The sequence below is a fragment of the Somniosus microcephalus genome, chromosome 21, assembly GCF_052327205.1.
Source record: "Somniosus microcephalus isolate GS21.2 chromosome 21, FLI_Smic_1.0, whole genome shotgun sequence".
NCBI lineage: Eukaryota > Metazoa > Chordata > Chondrichthyes > Squaliformes > Somniosidae > Somniosus > Somniosus microcephalus.
In genome coordinates this window covers 24,122,289-24,138,661 of record NC_141007.1, presented here as the reverse complement: position 1 = coordinate 24,138,661, position 16,373 = coordinate 24,122,289, and the positions used below count along the sequence as shown (strand labels likewise).

General features: G+C 44.4%; 2 protein-coding genes across 9 annotated transcripts in view; one reads left to right on the top strand and one right to left on the bottom strand.

The window, feature by feature from the left end:
• LOC147102654 (splicing factor U2AF 65 kDa subunit-like) overlaps nucleotides 1-9,524 on the top strand; it is a 39,577-nt gene extending 30,053 nt beyond the window's left edge. For all 7 annotated transcript variants that reach the window (XM_085963342.1, XM_085963346.1, XM_085963344.1 and 4 more), the window contains 2 exons: nucleotides 4,045-4,293; nucleotides 5,283-9,524. In XM_085963342.1, coding sequence (XP_085819468.1) covers nucleotides 4,045-4,293; nucleotides 5,283-5,414 — 381 coding nt within the window. In that variant the 3' untranslated portion in view covers nucleotides 5,415-9,524. The remainder of the gene's footprint in view (nucleotides 1-4,044; nucleotides 4,294-5,282) is intronic.
• LOC147102653 (uncharacterized) overlaps nucleotides 5,783-16,373 on the bottom strand; it is a 114,917-nt gene continuing 104,326 nt past the window's right edge. For both annotated transcript variants that reach the window (XM_085963350.1, XM_085963349.1), the window contains one exon: nucleotides 5,783-6,005. In XM_085963350.1, coding sequence (XP_085819476.1) covers nucleotides 5,948-6,005 — 58 coding nt within the window. In that variant the 3' untranslated portion in view covers nucleotides 5,783-5,947. The remainder of the gene's footprint in view (nucleotides 6,006-16,373) is intronic.

Here is a 16,373-nt window from a genome sequence, read left to right as displayed (position 1 = left end):
AGTGGGCTCTGAGATAACTTATCTAATGGAACTGTGACTCCCAAAAAGTGCTGTGTAATTAGATGAAAATTTAGTTGGGTGAGCAACGACGCTATATTTTGATAACCCTACCCTAGTTTGTGCAGTCATTTATTAAATGTATCTTGTATGAAAGCTGATTTGCATTTATTTATAATCTGGCCTTTCAGTTGGGTGCTTTAAAATTTTTATTTTAAAAAGAACATTACCAATATCCTGCAACTCTGAGCATCACTTGCAGATCTGAAACCAGATTGCATGTATGTGACCTGTTTGCTAGGAATGCAAAAAGTTGAGAAGTTCTAGTTTCCAAAGAAAATCAACGACCATCTTACTAGGTTTGGATTCATGGATTGCATTGGCTTCTATGGTGTTTTAATTTGTGCACAAGCCGCTGTCCTTGATATCTTGTTAAAACTTCCTAGTGTAATTATAGAAGCAAACGTGAAAAGCTCGAGATTAGTAATTATAGCTCCCAGTATCACATTTTCTCCCCCCTCAAAGATACTGACTCCTTGCTGGGATCCAGTTCCATTTCCCATGGTCAACCTACAGTATATTACCTAAGTAGCCATTACTTGGGTGTAAACCTTGATGGTTAGCAATCTACTCAACTGGGATTGTTGTCAATTGTGTCCGTTGTGGTCAATCGTGTCCTTCCCTGCAGTTCACGCATGCGCTTCCAGTAAAGGGGGGGTCGCTGGGTAGGGATCAGTAGTGGAACCCCTGTCATTTTTCCCTTCTCAAACCCTGGGGTGCTAAGGTCAATTGTCGTCGTCTTAGGTAGTCCCTCGGAACCGAGGATGACTTGCTTCCACATTAAAAATGAGCTCGCAAGTGACTGATTAGTCCAATGCGAGACCGACAGTCTCTGTCACAGGTGGGTGGGGTGCTTGGGTTGACGTGCGCTGCCTGCGCTTGGCTTCCGCTTGCTCCCAGCGAAGAGACTCGGTGTTCGGTGCCTTCCCGGATGCTTCTCCTCCACTTTGTGCGGTCTTGGGCCAGGGATTCCCAGGTGTCGGTGGGGATGTTACACTTTTTCAAGGAGGCTTTGAGGGTGTCCTTGAAGCGTTTCCTCTGCCCACCTGGGGCTCTCTTGCCGTGCTGGAGCTCCGAGTAGAGCGCTTGTTTTGGGAGTCTCGTATCGGGCAATTGTATTGCTCCTCCCGACACCTCCACTGCAATCAGCTGACTCAACACACAGTGGAGATCCAATCTGAGGGCTTTCGGTCTGTATGGTTCCGCTGCTCTACACACTGGATAAACTCGCCATCAGGGAATCTCCATCAACACTGTCTCATGGCTCTGCGACACCTTCGCATGGTCAACATTTTCAAATAAGGTAACCCTCTGACCTCAGTAGTAGAGGTAGTAGCTGAATTGATGGCTTCCTGCCATAGTGCTCACTACCTGAAAGCCATTCACTGAACCATAGACCCATGGATGTTTACAGCACAGAAGGCCATTTGCCCCATCATTGTCTGTGCCAGTTTTTTGCTAGAGTAATCCCAAATTAAGCCTACTGCCCTGTCCCATAATACTTTATTTTTTCCCAAGAAGCAATGGCCCCTGCCTCAAACACTCCCTGTGGTTAAGCATTAGCATTTCATGGGCTGCCAAAAGGCGTTTACTTCTGCTTGAGTTTGAGATTGTAGTTCTTTAAAAATAAAATGAGGTCAAAATCAGTTAGTGATATAATAATAAACTAGAAATGGCACTATGCACCTCTGCTGTTCATCCAGTTGATCCATACGTGCAGGTCAACTGAGTAGTGCAGTATCATTTATACACGTGATGAAATGAGAGAGAGGTGCTGTTTAATATTTCGTTGAGAATTAATTTGCCTTGGCTAAGACCCATGAATATAATACAAAAGCCAGATGCTGGAAATCTGAAATAAAAACAGAAAATGCTGGAAATACTCAGCAGGTCAGGCAGCATCTGTAGAGAAAGAGTTAACGTTTCAGATCAATGGCCCTTCGTCAGAACTGGAAAAAGTTCTTCTGCTGTCACCCCTTCCCCTCCGAACCACGATTGGGTTCCCCTTGTCCTCACCTTTCACCCCACCAACCTCCACATTCAACGGATCATCCTCTGCCATTTCTGCCAAGTCCAGCGTGATCCCACTACCAAACACATCTTCCCCCTCCCCTCCCCTTTCAGAATGCCGATGGGACCGCTCCCTCTGCGACACCCTGGTCCACTCCTCTTATCACCCCCAACACCCCTTCCCCTGCAAGTGCAGGAGATGCAACACCTGCCCTTTTACCTCCTCCCTTCCCACTGTTCAGGGCCCCAAACACTCGTTCCAGGTGAAACAGCAATTTACTTGTTGTACTTGCAATTTAGTATACTGTATTTGCTGCTCACGATGCGGTCTCCTCTGCATTGGGGAGACCAAACGCAGATTGGGTGACCGCTTTGCGGAACACTTCCGTTCAGCCCATAAGCATAACCCCGAGCTTGCGGCCGCCTGTCACTAATTCTCTGCTCCACTCCCACTCTGATCGCTCCATCCTCGGCCTCTTGCACTGTTCCAACAAAGCTCAAGGAACAGCACCTCTTTCGATGAGGCACTTTACAGCCTTCTGGACTCGACATAGAGTTCAACAATTTCAGACTATAACCTCGGCCCCTATTTTTTTTTCTCGCATGGCAGCTGTTGATGATTCTGCCATTGCCATTTACACTTCATCTAGAGTCCGCTTTTGTTTCTTAACTTGTCCCATTACCATCTCCTTTTGCCTTGCACCATCATCCCTTTTGTCTTTAATCTCTCCTGCCTTCCATCCTATCACAGACCTTCCCTTTTGTTCTTTCCTCCCCTCCCCTCTTTCCCTGCCCCGACACTTGCTTAAAAACCTGTTACATCTCTAACTTTTTCCAGTTCTGACGAAGGGTCATCGACCTGAAACGTTAACTCTGTTTCTCTCTCCACAGATGCTGCCTGACCTGCTGAGTATTTCCAGCATTTTCTGTTTTTATCCCATGAATATAATGTTTTGCAAAGGTTTACCAGGGATGAGGGACTTTAGTTATTTGGAGAAGCTGGGATTGTTCTTGGAGCAGAGAAAGTTATGGGGAGACCTAATAGAGGTGTTCAAAATTATATGGGGTTTTGATAGAGCAAGTAGGGAGAAACTGTTTCCTCTGGCAAGTGAGTCAGTAACCAGGGGTCATAGATTGAAAATAATTGGCAAAAGAACTAGAGGGAAAATGAGAAATGTCTTCACACCGAGGGTCATAAGATCTGGAATACACTACCTGAAAGGGTGGTGGAATCAGATTCCATAGGAACTTTTCAAAGGCAATTAGACATGTACCTGAAGAGGATTAATTTGTAGAGTTATGGGTGTGGGACTAAACTGATCAGCTCTTTCAAAGGCATGTGCTGTAAGATTCTAAAGTTTCTCAATCCGAATTGATCTTCATCCTGTGACCTCCACCGATGGTGTCAAACTGCAGCACGTTTCCTTATTTACCTCATTTGGCTCAGTTGGTGTAGCCCTTTATCCTGTCGGGTGGCGGTGCGTTTAAGATGCCCTCCTAAGCCTTGAGCACATAATCTAGGCTGGCAATCTAGTCATTGCTTGACATATCAGCTTTTGGATGTTATGTTAAACCAAGGCCTCATCTGCTTAATCCACAACACTTTCAAGAAGAATGAGAGTTCTGGCCAACTCTCTTTGCTCCAAACACAACCAAAAACAGTAACTGGATATTCATCACACTGCTGATTGTAATTTTTTCCATTGCTGTTGGTGAAGCTGCTGTTGGATGTGGTTTTTTTTCTTGTCATCCTGTGGTCTTTTATTTCATTAATATCTATATATTTTTTTCCATTGTTGTTACCTGGAACATACAGCAGCAGTAAGGCAGACTTGTTTCAGACTCTTGCAGGTGTGGGGAGCCTGATTATAGTCCCACCCTCTCAGCGCTATAATGTGGCGGTCATAGCTGGCGGTGTAAGAGGAAAGTGCGAACTAACTTGCTGCAAACCCCCCCCCCCCCTGTTTTCTGTTGCAGAATGCCATTATCCAAACGCCGGTGACTGTGCAGGTGCCGGGCCTTCCGTCGATGCAAGTTCAGAACACGGGTCTGCCCACTGACGTGCTGTGCCTGTTAAACATGGTATCGCCAGATGAACTTATCGATGATGAGGAGTACGAGGAAATCCTGGAGGACATTAGAGAAGAGTGCAGCAAATATGGAACTGTGAAATCCATTGAAATCCCACGACCACTGGATGGGCTAGAAGTGCCTGGCTGCGGCAAGGTAAAAGAATGGCTGTTTGGTCAGAACAGACTGGAATCTCTAACAGATGCTGCTGTTGAAATTATAGTACAGTAGTAGAATGAACATTTGATAACTTTACATTACACACCAAGCTGGCAAACATAACTGGATGATTAAGTTTTAAATGTTAATATTTGGATCAGAATCTGTAGAACCTCTAACTTTATTAATTCTGATCCAAGGTAGGATTCAACTGTTTATATTTGGAGTTGGTTCTGGTGTCGGATCAGATCCCTAAGATTTCTTTGAAATCAGTTTCAGAAACAAAAAAGATGAATTTGAGGCTTCCAAAATCCAGCATCATTAATGTGTAAACTCTGCCCTCCCAATGGCTTAGTCGGTAAATATCTGGTCAGCTAAACAAACCAGGAAGGTCTCAGTTTTGATATGTGGTCAATGCTTAAGTAGCTTATCACTTGTCGAGTGCTGTAGTTGACAGCTAGGGTTTCTGACAGCAGCTGAAAAGTGTGTGTACACAGATATCGGCCTGGATCTTTTGACTATTCATGCTCAATAGATGTAAAATCTAGTTCCAGGTGAGAGTAGGGTTGCCTGTGGCTATGGCTTTTTCTCTCTTTCCCTCTCCTGACCGCTAGCCTAACAAAATTAAAGGGGGCAAACTAAACTCAAACATGCAAAATGATTTATGGTTTGTGTGGCAATCTGCCTCTTTCCAGGGAGGTGGTGAATGAGACTTCAGTAAATGAGTGAAAATACTGATTGTTGGACATCCACTGACTCACTGCAATGTCAGTGGGAGGTGCAATTAAACTGGGGACATCAATTACTTCATTATTCAGTGGCCCAGCTGATAATTGACTGAGCGGTTCAACCCTAGGGCCTTTACCTGTGGCTCTAAGCAGGAGGGCCCTTTATTGCAGTGCTTATTTGCCTTTTATGTTGAGCCTTGAATAACCAGCTTATTTAGCTTAGCAATAAAGATCTTTTTTTTTCTTTTTTCTAAACAGATATTTGTAGAATTCATCTCTCCTATTGACTGCCAAAAAGCAATGCAAGCACTAACGGGCCGAAAGTTTGCCAACAGAGTTGTAGTTACCAAGTACTATGACCCAGAGTTGTACCACAGACGTGACTTCTAACAACACATCCCAGGCGCAGCCACCTTGCTGTCCGCATTTCTGACTAAAAAGCTTTGTTTATAGCTACGACTAGATTTGTATAAAACGGCACCGGTTTGGGTAGGTTTGTAGTAGTCAAATTCAGTTTATTTTTAGCACGGATGTCTTGATGTTGTAAGTGATCTTGATTGATCTGGGTAAAGATCCATGTTGCAGGAGTTGTAATAGCAAGAGACTTGTAAATGGAATTGTATCTTTTTTATAGTGTTGGGCAAAAAAAATTTGTCGGCTTAAAAAAAAACAGCAAAGTTGTGTACGGGCTGTTTCTGCCAGTCTAGTGAAACCGGTATTTGAGCACTGTACCTGGTTTCATCTAATAAACTTTGAAATGAAAACATTGAGTTTTACTGGTTATGCATCATACAAACTTGTTAGGAGTGTCTGGACCAGTAACAACGGCTTCCTCCTTGGACTTTGTGTTTCAGCTATTTTTTTGTTGTTGTCGTTGTCCTGGCTGATCTAAGTAAGTGTTAATGTTCCATCTGACAGTCGTGCTATTTCTTCGCAAAGTGCTGGGCAGCGAACGATCTGGCTTCTTCGATTCTGGAGCGACTGTAAACACAAACATTTATTATTGCAGGACTAGGGCTGGAACAAGGCTCTGTTTTGCACTACAGGGATTGTGGTGGCAACTTTGGATCTGTTTCAAAAACAAATTTGCCATTCCAGAAATACAACCATACACAAACTGCCTTTTGTGCATTATGTATTAAAATCGTAAACGACACAGAATTGGCTCATCGCTTCGCTACACATAGTGTGGGGGGGGGTTATAAATGTGAAACTAGATGAAGTTGCACCTAATTTTAATGAGTTTGCAGACTAGCAAACTATCCAGTAAGATCAGTAGATCCAGACAGTGAGATTGAGGTGAAAGCAACTATGTACAAAATGCTAGTGTGTGTATCTTTGTAGATGTAATTTAGTAAGAAAAACAACATCCTTCTCCAACAGCAGCAATAGGATAAATGTTTATTCAACACAATCTGGTTCTGGATATTTCCACGGTCACAGACTGCAGTACTATTTTAAATGTTAATTAATTTGGAAGGGTTTGGTTCCTGTCCTGCTTACAGAACCTATTGTGCTATGATCCCTCTAATACGGTGGTTCTCAAACTGTGGTGAGGGGAGAGAAGATAAAGTCTGAATTTGTGACTTTTCACTTCCAAAGCCTATAGGTACATGACTAATCTGCCACTGGCAGCAGACCAGTTACTTGCATCATTCCCCTAGCAACAACACTGCAAACACCAGATAATGCAGAATTAAACTAACAAAACCAAAGAACATTGATCCTATCACACCAGATTGCATTGTCTCTTGCACCTAGTCATCCATAGTGCTTCTGGAGTGGAGGAGAGGGGTTTGAATTTTACAGATTGAAAATTAGAACACTGAAACCCACCTTTCAGCCCAGCCAGCCTGTTGGGTGTTTCTCCTCCACGCAAGAGTAGTCTCATATCCCCTTTATCATTTTCTTTGTCACCTATCTTAACCTATTCTTGGAGTTGACAAATGGGCAAATTTTAAAAAAAAATTACCACCTGGGCAGAATGCACCGAGGGAAATCCAGCGGGGAGGATTGTACGATTGTCCCATAACCCACCTTATTTAATTAATTTAAAGAAAATCAGTGGGTTCTGATAACTGGCACGGAATCCTCCCACCTGATTTTGCTTTCTACGCTTCACCAGAGTGGTAAATGTGAAAATTTATCCCGTGATCTCTGCTTCAATCACTAAATCTGGTAGTAGATTTCAACTTGTGTTATTTAAAAAAATATCATCCCCTTATTCTAACCCCCTCTATCCCATCCCTTCATAATTTTAAACCCATAACAAATCACACCCTAATCTCTTGTTCCAACGAAAACCTCAATTTTTGCAAGTCTTTTGTATTTGTATTTTCTCATACTAGGTGTACTATTGCCTTCCTATAGTGTGGATCTGGAACCGCACACAGTACTCCAACTGTGGTCATAGAGGGTTTATAGAGTCACCATTGCATCTCAATTTTTATATCCTACTACACCTCTTGCCATAAACCCCAGTTTAAATTAGTACTTTTTTTATGGCCTTATCCATGTGAGCTGCTGGCAACCTGTATCCCCAAATCCCTCTGCTCTTCCACAGCAACCAACCTTTCTCCACTCAAAGTATAACTTACTTTTATTTAACGATGCATTTTAATTTGTGGTGAATGAGGTTACTGGTATACTCAAGAACTAGAAGAAAAGACATGAGCTCGGAACCTGCCAGCAGTTGAGTTCGGAAACTTCTAGTTAGTCCTCGTGGCGTCCCCGCTGGGGAAAGACCTACACCATGGTGCTCCTACAGTCAGCCATCTTACCTGCTACCTTACCTGTTGTATTTAACCTGTTCCTGTAAATAAACAACTTATTTATAGTTCGTCGAACTCTATTATTTAGTGGCGATGCACACGAATCGCTACATTGGTGACCCAACGACGTGAGTACGGGAGCTCATCAATTCCAACACTACAACTGATGACCCCGTATCCGTGAACGATTTTCACGGTAGCAACGCGTAGCCTGAACCTCGTCTTCCCACAAGACGACCGACGAACAACCACGGAACAGCAACTGCCTAACACCGATTCCTCCAAAGGCGACCCCGTCTTTGCGAACGTATTCGCAAGGTAAGCGCAGTCTGGAGCAGATCCCGTTTGACATGGACAAAACTCAACCGGACCCTTTTTTTGTGAGCGATTTTCACAAAAGGAGCACGCCATGGAAGCACCAGCCGTTTTGCTGTCGCTACCGCAATCCAGGGAGCCACAGTCTCCCTCGTGCTTTATAAAGATAGAAGCCCCGTTCGACGAGAACATCGATGCGGCGCCGACCACACACTTGCTTACGGTCCCCGTACTCGTCTTTCCTACTGCCACACGGATCGTCCGCCTCTACGTCCAAAGCAACAGCAAGTATAGATATCTCCAAGCGCGGGGTACAGCATGTTCGGGCCCACAAAATCGGAGCGGGCACTGCGGGGATACCACGAGGACGCACTCCTCGCGCTCGAGGACCTATCCCTCGTGAAAAACGAAGACTCCTTCCCCGCCGACAACGCACCAGCCCGTCATCCTGCTGGTTGTATTACCTACTACAAGTTTTGGCGCGAACGAAAAGTGTTACCGCCCTCACGGCTGTTTTCTCCTAAATCTACAACAACTACAAGTGTTGCCGCCCTCCAGGCAGAGTTTACCCCTCCCTAAAGCAACAACAACCTGGACCGTTGCCGCCCTTTCTCCAGTTTTCCCTTTAACAAACGCAAATGTCTACTGAAGCTGCACACATAGAGGACGGGTCCAACGGGCATCCTGCGGCCGCGATCAGCCACGTGAAAGTTGCTGGCCTCACTGGTCAATGCAGTAACTCTTCACCCTCTGTTGTGTTAATGTCGTAGCACTATGGCACGCACCATTCCACGTGTTCCAGCCTCCTGAAGGTTTCGCTCACCTGTCGGCGAGTTCACCGACCTCGCCTGTCAAGTCCTTCTGGATCGCTCGTTTGGCGTTCATGCAGAGTTTGTCGGAACAAGGACTTGTTTCAACATCAACGGAGACATCGCCCGCGTCCACCCAACCTGCCTGTCACTCTGACAAGGCCTGCTGTTTCGCACGTTTCCATGTTCCTTCGCCTGACGGATACGTTTTATTCGCCACGACGTGCGTAAGGATCAGCTTACCTCACCCGCCAAGTCGAGACCACCAGCTTGTCAGACCATCTCATCCTTGGACTTTCGTTAAAGTGAATTCTGGGGGGGGTCTATGTGGTGGTACCACCGGTTGTCCCTTACATTGAGATACATAATTCCCTTTAACTTACATTTAAATGTATCTGTTACTGCACTCAGGCTTCATTCCTGTACTCTGCGTGATGACGTCAGAGCTCGGAACCTGCTAGCAGTTGAGTTCGGAAACTTCTAGTCCTCGTGGCGTCCCCCCTGGGGAAAGACCTACACCACGGTGCTCCTAGTCAGCCATCTTACCTGCTACCTTACCTGTTGTATTTAACCTGTTCCTGTAAATAAACAACTTATTTATAGTTTGTCGAAGTCGAACTTGATTATTTAGTGGCGATGCACACGAATCGCTACAGTATAAACAAATCAATTTTGTTGAATTATGGGTGCAAGAGATAATGTGTGTGTTTCAAAAACTACCTGTTTTTCTAGGAGATCACTTCTAACCTGTGACCTTTGTTACACCCTTTCTTTCTCCCCTGCGCCTTCTGTAAGCAACCAGGCAAAATTAATAGAAATTTTCACTTTGATTTATTATATGCAATTTGAGGCTATTCCCTACATGTCTTGGCCTGTTGGTTGAGTCTCTCGTTCTCCTAACTGGTTATTTGTATATTTTTTTTTAGACAAATTACATTATGCAGAACCTTTCTCCATAGTTTTCCACAGTTAGCATGATACACCCTGCTGGCATCTGAACATCGGGCCTTTGGTGCTGATAACTAGCCAGAATGTTGTTCAGTGGCATCTCCCAGACTAGACTTCCCACTTCAGACTGTTCAGAAGCCATCAGCCTGACCTTTTCAGGGGAAGAGAGGGGCAGATTCCCTGCTAGGATTGGAAAGATTATTTTGGAAGGAGGGGGGGTGGTGCAGCAAGAAAGGGGAAGCAAATCTCTACTGCTCTCTGACCAGGGTTTGTCAAGAGTTACTAGTATCCATACAGCTAGTGGAGCACAAGGTTAATGAGGTGCTTTGGTGGAACCCAGCTTTAGAACCCAGGCTCTTCATATACTAGCAGGTTGGAGTTGTGTTGGATAACTTGGTGATCTTTAATAATGACCTAATTTGTTTTCTGTGAAACACATGTTTTGTTTTACCATGTAAATATAGATTATATAATTATAAAGATATAAATGTCAGCAATCTGTGGCACATTAAGGTAAGTGAAATTACCCCCAACAAATCTTTCTGGCATATTCAACAATGTTGATTCTGAATCAGAAGATAAATTAATGGTAGCAAAGCCACAGCAGGTGAGTTTGCAATCTATTTGCTTGAGGCCCTATATGCTTGCAGTATTTTGAGGAGGTTTTTATGTTCCCACTGCTCCAGATTTAGACTTCAGCACATCCAATGCACTGTCCACCGAGACATTTTCACTGACCGACTTTTCATCTAAATTGTCACTGGCGTAAGTTAGCTGTTTGCAGTTGTGAATTGTGTATGTTTTTTTTCTATCATTTCTTCCCTCCCAAATTCTTGCTTTTGAGTTGCGCATTTGACCGGATTAAGGGCAATGCTGCTCTTGGACCAAGTTCCAGGAGGCAATTGAGTAGCCTGGGGTGACCCTCCCCTATATTGCCTCTGGTTGGCCCTTTCATCAGCGCTATCACTGTGATGAAGGTGCTTTGTACCACACTGGCGGGTGCATGCATGCACCATTACAGTCTCCCTCGGGCTGTTGGTAGGAAACGTTAATGCTCTTGACAGGTGTGTAAAACTATAAATCTTTGTTTTAATTATATTAAAATTTAACAAATGTTTGGACTTCTTCCCTGCATCTGTGGTTATTTAGCAAACTAGTCTACATGTGTTGGCAGCACTGGTTAATGAATTTACAATGGTACACTTTCTTTCTCTCTTTCCCTCCTTTCTCCGCCCCCCCCCCCCCCCACCACCACCAAATTAGATTAGCTTTGAAGTGCTCGCACTATTTGCACGACTGATCAGTTCGGCTGAAGCTTGCGAAATACTGCAGAACTGAGCGACTTCTGCAGTATACTTTGTAGAAACAGTATACAGCTTAATAACTAACTTTCTAGGAGTTAGATAGACAGCTTAGTAATTTCTAGGTTAGATATGGTCATTGTTAACCAGCACAGGACATTTGACAATGTTAGTGACTGCTGTTACACCCAGCTTCTACACTGCACATAAAGTTCACGCAGAGTTCCATTGTTCCTTGTTTGTAGAACAATGGACTGTAATTCAATCCTTTTATTTAAAAAATTCTCCCCTCTCCTTTCCTGAAGGTGTCGGCTCCTGAGTGGAGTACACACAGTATCACCCCACTTTTAAATGTAAACTCAAACTGAATTGTAGTCAAAGAAAGGGCCTTATCACTGAGAAAGGTCAACTAGCTCAATGGGTAGCACCCTTGCCTCTGAGTCAGAAGGTTATGGGTTTTTCCTCCAGAGACTTGAGCACAAAAATCTAGGTTAACAGTCTAGTGCGGTACTGAGGGTGTGCTGCACTGTCAGAGGTGCCATCTTTAGGATGAGATGTTAAAAGCAGAGGCCCAGTTTGGCCCCTCAGGTGAACCATGGCACTATTTCAAAGAGCATGGAAGTTCTCACTGGTGTCCTGGCCAGAGGAAATAGTTTCTCCCTCATAATTTTGAATACCTCTATTAGGTCTCCTGTTAACCTCTTCTAAGGAGAACAATCCCAGCTTCTTTAATCTCACCACATAACTGAACTCCCTCATCCCTGCTATCATCCTGGTAAACCGCCTCGGCACCCTCTCCAGGGCCTCGACATCCTTCCTAACGTGTGGTGCCCAGAATTGTACACAAGACTCCAGCTGAGGCCTAACCAGTGATTTGTAAAGGTTTAGCATAACTGATTTGTTTTTTGTAGTCACTGTCCCTATTTACAAAACCAAGTATCCCATACGCTTTCTTAACCACCATATCAATTTGCCTTGCCACCTTCAAAGATTTATGAATATGCACCCCCAGGTCCCTCCTACATCCCCCTCAAAATAGTACCATTTTAGATTATACCTAGTTTGTGGGACCTTGCTGTGTGCAAATTGGCTGCTGCGTTTCCTACATTACAACAGTAATTACACTTCAAAAAAAAAAGTACTTCACTGACTGTAAAGTGCTTTGGGATGCCCTGGCATTGTGAAAGGTGCAATATAAATTCAAGTTCTTAATCGAGAGGCATTGAGGCCAATTATAGCACCTCATCTCCTACCCTGCCTGTTGTCTCAAGTAATTTACTGTATGAACCACCTATGGAACTTGCTGTATAGGGTAAATTTAGCACAGCTGTGCTCCTAGGTATAAAGACTTGGTCAACGGGAGCATTGGTAGCAGGAATTGCTCTATATAGCAGTGACCACTCTGCAATCCATTCTTCATTAGGAGCACAGTCTCAATTAACTTGCATATCTTTAGAACCAAATTTCCTACTGGCAGGTAGGGGGTTCAAAGCCAGGTGGTTCTGAGTACACCATATTTGAATTCAAGCTAGTTTGAGATGGGAAGCCACAGTGCAGAAGAGGGTAGGATAATTTGGCACTAATGTTGTCCTTGTGTTTTGACCACATGTGAATGCCCTCCTCATACCATCAGGAGCAGGAACCCTGCCCTTTTTGTTGTTTCTCTTCTAGTCCTGCAGGCTTACAGCTAATTGTAGAACAGCGTTGGCTGTGATCAGCTTACTTAGTGCAGACCTGAGACTGGGTCTTTCATGATCTGTATGGCTTAAGTAGATTTATTTTTTTAATTCATTCTCTGGATGTGGGCAAGGCCAGCATTTATTGCCCATTCCTTGTTGTCCTTGAGAAGGTGATAATGTGCCACCTTCTTGAACTGCTGCAGTCTGTGTGGTGAAGATACTACCACAATGCTATTGGGTAGGGAGTTCTGGGATTTTGACCCAGGAACGATGATGGTCACGTGGAGGTGATGGTGTTCCCATGCATCTGCTGCCCATCCTTCTAGGTGGTGGAGGTTCTGGCTTTGGGAGGTGCTGCCAAAGAAGCCTTGCCAGGTTGGTGCAATGCATTCTGTAGATAGTACACATTGCAACCATGCTATGCCAGTGCTGCAGGGATGGTTTGGCTGGTGAATGAGGTGCCAATCAATTGGACTGCTTTGTCCTGGAAGACGTTGAGCTTGAGTATTTAAACTGACGTACTTATTTGCATTTCGCACAGGTCTGTTTATTTTACAATCCCCCTTTTTCTGGCATGCTTAATAGAATTATAAGGAAAGGGTTAATCAGACTGACCTGAAGTGTGCTAATACAGCTATTGATTTGTCTTTACATTGTAGCAATGTTCGCTTTTAGCCTTTAAGATATTACAATTTCAGAATCATACTTTAAGTAGTTACAAGTGCACAAGAATTCTAAGATGGTGACCTCTGAACCGAGACTGACCCCCACAGCACCAGCAGGGTTTAACATGAACTAACCACTCAATTGGAGGCGTGCCAATGCGCACTGGTTCCTAAGATTCAGGGAGCTGTAATCAATAATATGGTGTAAGGACGATAGTCTTGCAAAAGGAAAATATCTGGGCAAAACATTAACCTTTTTAGTTAAGAGTGTAGAATCAAACCACTGTTGAATGATTACAGAATCAAAGACATACTTATAATTAGCAGTTTCATTGGGTGGAATAGTAATTATATGTAACACATCTCGTTACTGAGGAACTGAGTATTGATGAGCTACAGCCTCCAATTAGGTTCTCCTTATATGGGGTTGTATTAGATAACGAGGAGTCAACCTTGGCTCAGTGGTAGCACTCTCGCCTCTGAGTCGGAAGGTTGTGGGTTTAAGCAACACTACAGGGACTTGAACACTTAATCTAGGCTGGCATTCCAGTGCAGTACTAGGAGAGTGCTGTGCTGTCGGAGGTGCCGTCTTTCGGATGAGACATTAAACCAAGGCCTTGTCTGGCTTCTCGGGTAGACGTAAAAGATCCCACTGCACTATTCAAAGAGCAGGGGCGTTCTTCTGGTGCCCTGCACAATGTTTGTCCCTCAACCAACACCTGTAATGGATGATCTGATCATTTATTTAATTGCTGTTTGTGGGATTTTGGCGTGTGTGAAATAGCTGCTGCATTTCCTACGTTCTAACAGTGACTTCATTTCAAAAGTACTTCATTGGTTGTAAAGTGCTTTGGGGGTGTCCTGAGGTTCTGAAAGGCCCTATATAAATGCAAGTCTTTCCTTAAATCAAGTGGGCTGCTTTGTCCTGGATGGTGTCGAGCTTCTTGAGTGTTGTTGGAGCTGCACTCATCCAGGCAAGTGGAGAGTATTCCATCACAGTCCTGACTTGTGCCTTGTAGATGGCGGAAAGGCTTTGGGGAGTCAGGAGGTGAGACACTCGCCATAGAATACCCAGCCTCTGACCTGCTCTTGCATGCAGCCACAGTATTTGTGGCTGGTCCAGTTAAGTTTCTAGTCAATGGTGACCCCCCAGGATGTTGATGGTGGGGGATTCGGCGATGGTAAGTGGTGTTCAACATGGAGGAGAACTGATTCATCAGCTGAGTGAGGGTGGTAGGTGGTAATCAGCAGGAGGTTTCTTTGTCCATGTTTGACCTGATGCCATGATACTTCATGGGGTCTGGAGTCAATGTTGAGGACTCCTAGGGCCATTCCCTACTGTATACCACAGTGCCGCCACCTCTGGTGATGGAGGAGTCTAGGACACTGGTTGAAAGTTATGATTCTGTGAGTAGTACTATGTCAGGCTGTTGCTTGACTAGTCTGTGGAACAGCTTTCCCAATTTTGACAAGTCCCTAGATGTTAGTGAGGAGGACTTTGCAGGGTTGACTGGGCTGGGTGTGCCTTTGTCATGTCCAGTGCTTCGGACATAAGAAATAGGAGCAGGAGTAGGCCAATCGGCCCCTCGAGCCTGCTCCGCCATTCAATAAGATCATGGCTGATCTGATCCTAACTGCCAATCCACTATCACAGAACCATCTCCTGCATCTAACAGAATTAGACACACGAAATAGGAGCAGGATCAGGCTACACGGCCCCTGGGCCCGCTCCGCTACCCACAGGGCCATGACCGATCCGAACCTAGACTCATGTCCAAATTCCTGCCCGCTCCCCGTAACCCTTAATTCCCTTTACTTCTAGGAAACTGTCTATTTCTGTTTTAAATTTATGTAATGATGTAGCTTCTACAGTTTTTTGGGGCAGCATATTCCATGGACCTACCACCCTCCGAGTGAAGTAGTTCCTCCTCTCAGTTTTGAAAGAGCAGCCCCTTATTCTAAGACTATGCCCCCTAGTTCTAGTTTCACCCATCATCAGGAACATCTTCCCTGCATCCACCCCCTTCACAATCTTATATGTTTCAATAAGATCGCCTCTCATTCTTCTGAACTCCAATGAGTAGAGTCCCAATCTACTCAACCTCTCCTCATATGTCCATCCCCTCATCCCCGGGATTAACCGAGTGAACCTTCTTTGTACTGACTCGAGAGCAAGTATGTCCTTTCTTAAGTATGGACACCAAAACTGTACGCAGTATTCCAGGTGCGGTCTCACCAATACCTTGTACAACTGAAGCAATACCTCCCTATTTTTATATTCCATCCCCCTAGCAATGAAAGCCAACATTCCATTGGCCTTCTTAATCACTTGCTGCACCTGCATACTAACCTTTTGAGTTTCGTGCACCAGGACCCCCAGATCCCTTTGTACTTCAGTACTTTCCAGTTTCTTGCCATTAAGATAATAACTTGCTCTACGATTTTTCCTGCCAAAGTGCATAACCTCACACTTTCCAGTATTGTATTCCGTCCGGCTCTTCTTGTAGTTTTTCGTAGCAGTTTGACAGAACTGAGTGGGTTGCTAGGCCATTTAAGAGTTGCGAGTCAACCACATTGCTGTGGGTCTGGAGTCACATATAGGCCAGACCAGGTAAGGATGACATTAGTGAACCAGATGGGTTTTTATGACAATCCGGTAGTTTCATGGTCACCATTACTGCTACTGGTTCTTTATTCCAGATTTATTGAATTAATTTAAATTCCCCAGCAGCCATGGTAGGATCTGTCCTCTGGATCATTAGTCCAGTAACATAACCACTACGCTACCATATTGAGCTCAAATGAACACGTTTGTGTCTCCAACCATCTGGTGTGGTTGTGTAAGTTATTGCATGTACTTT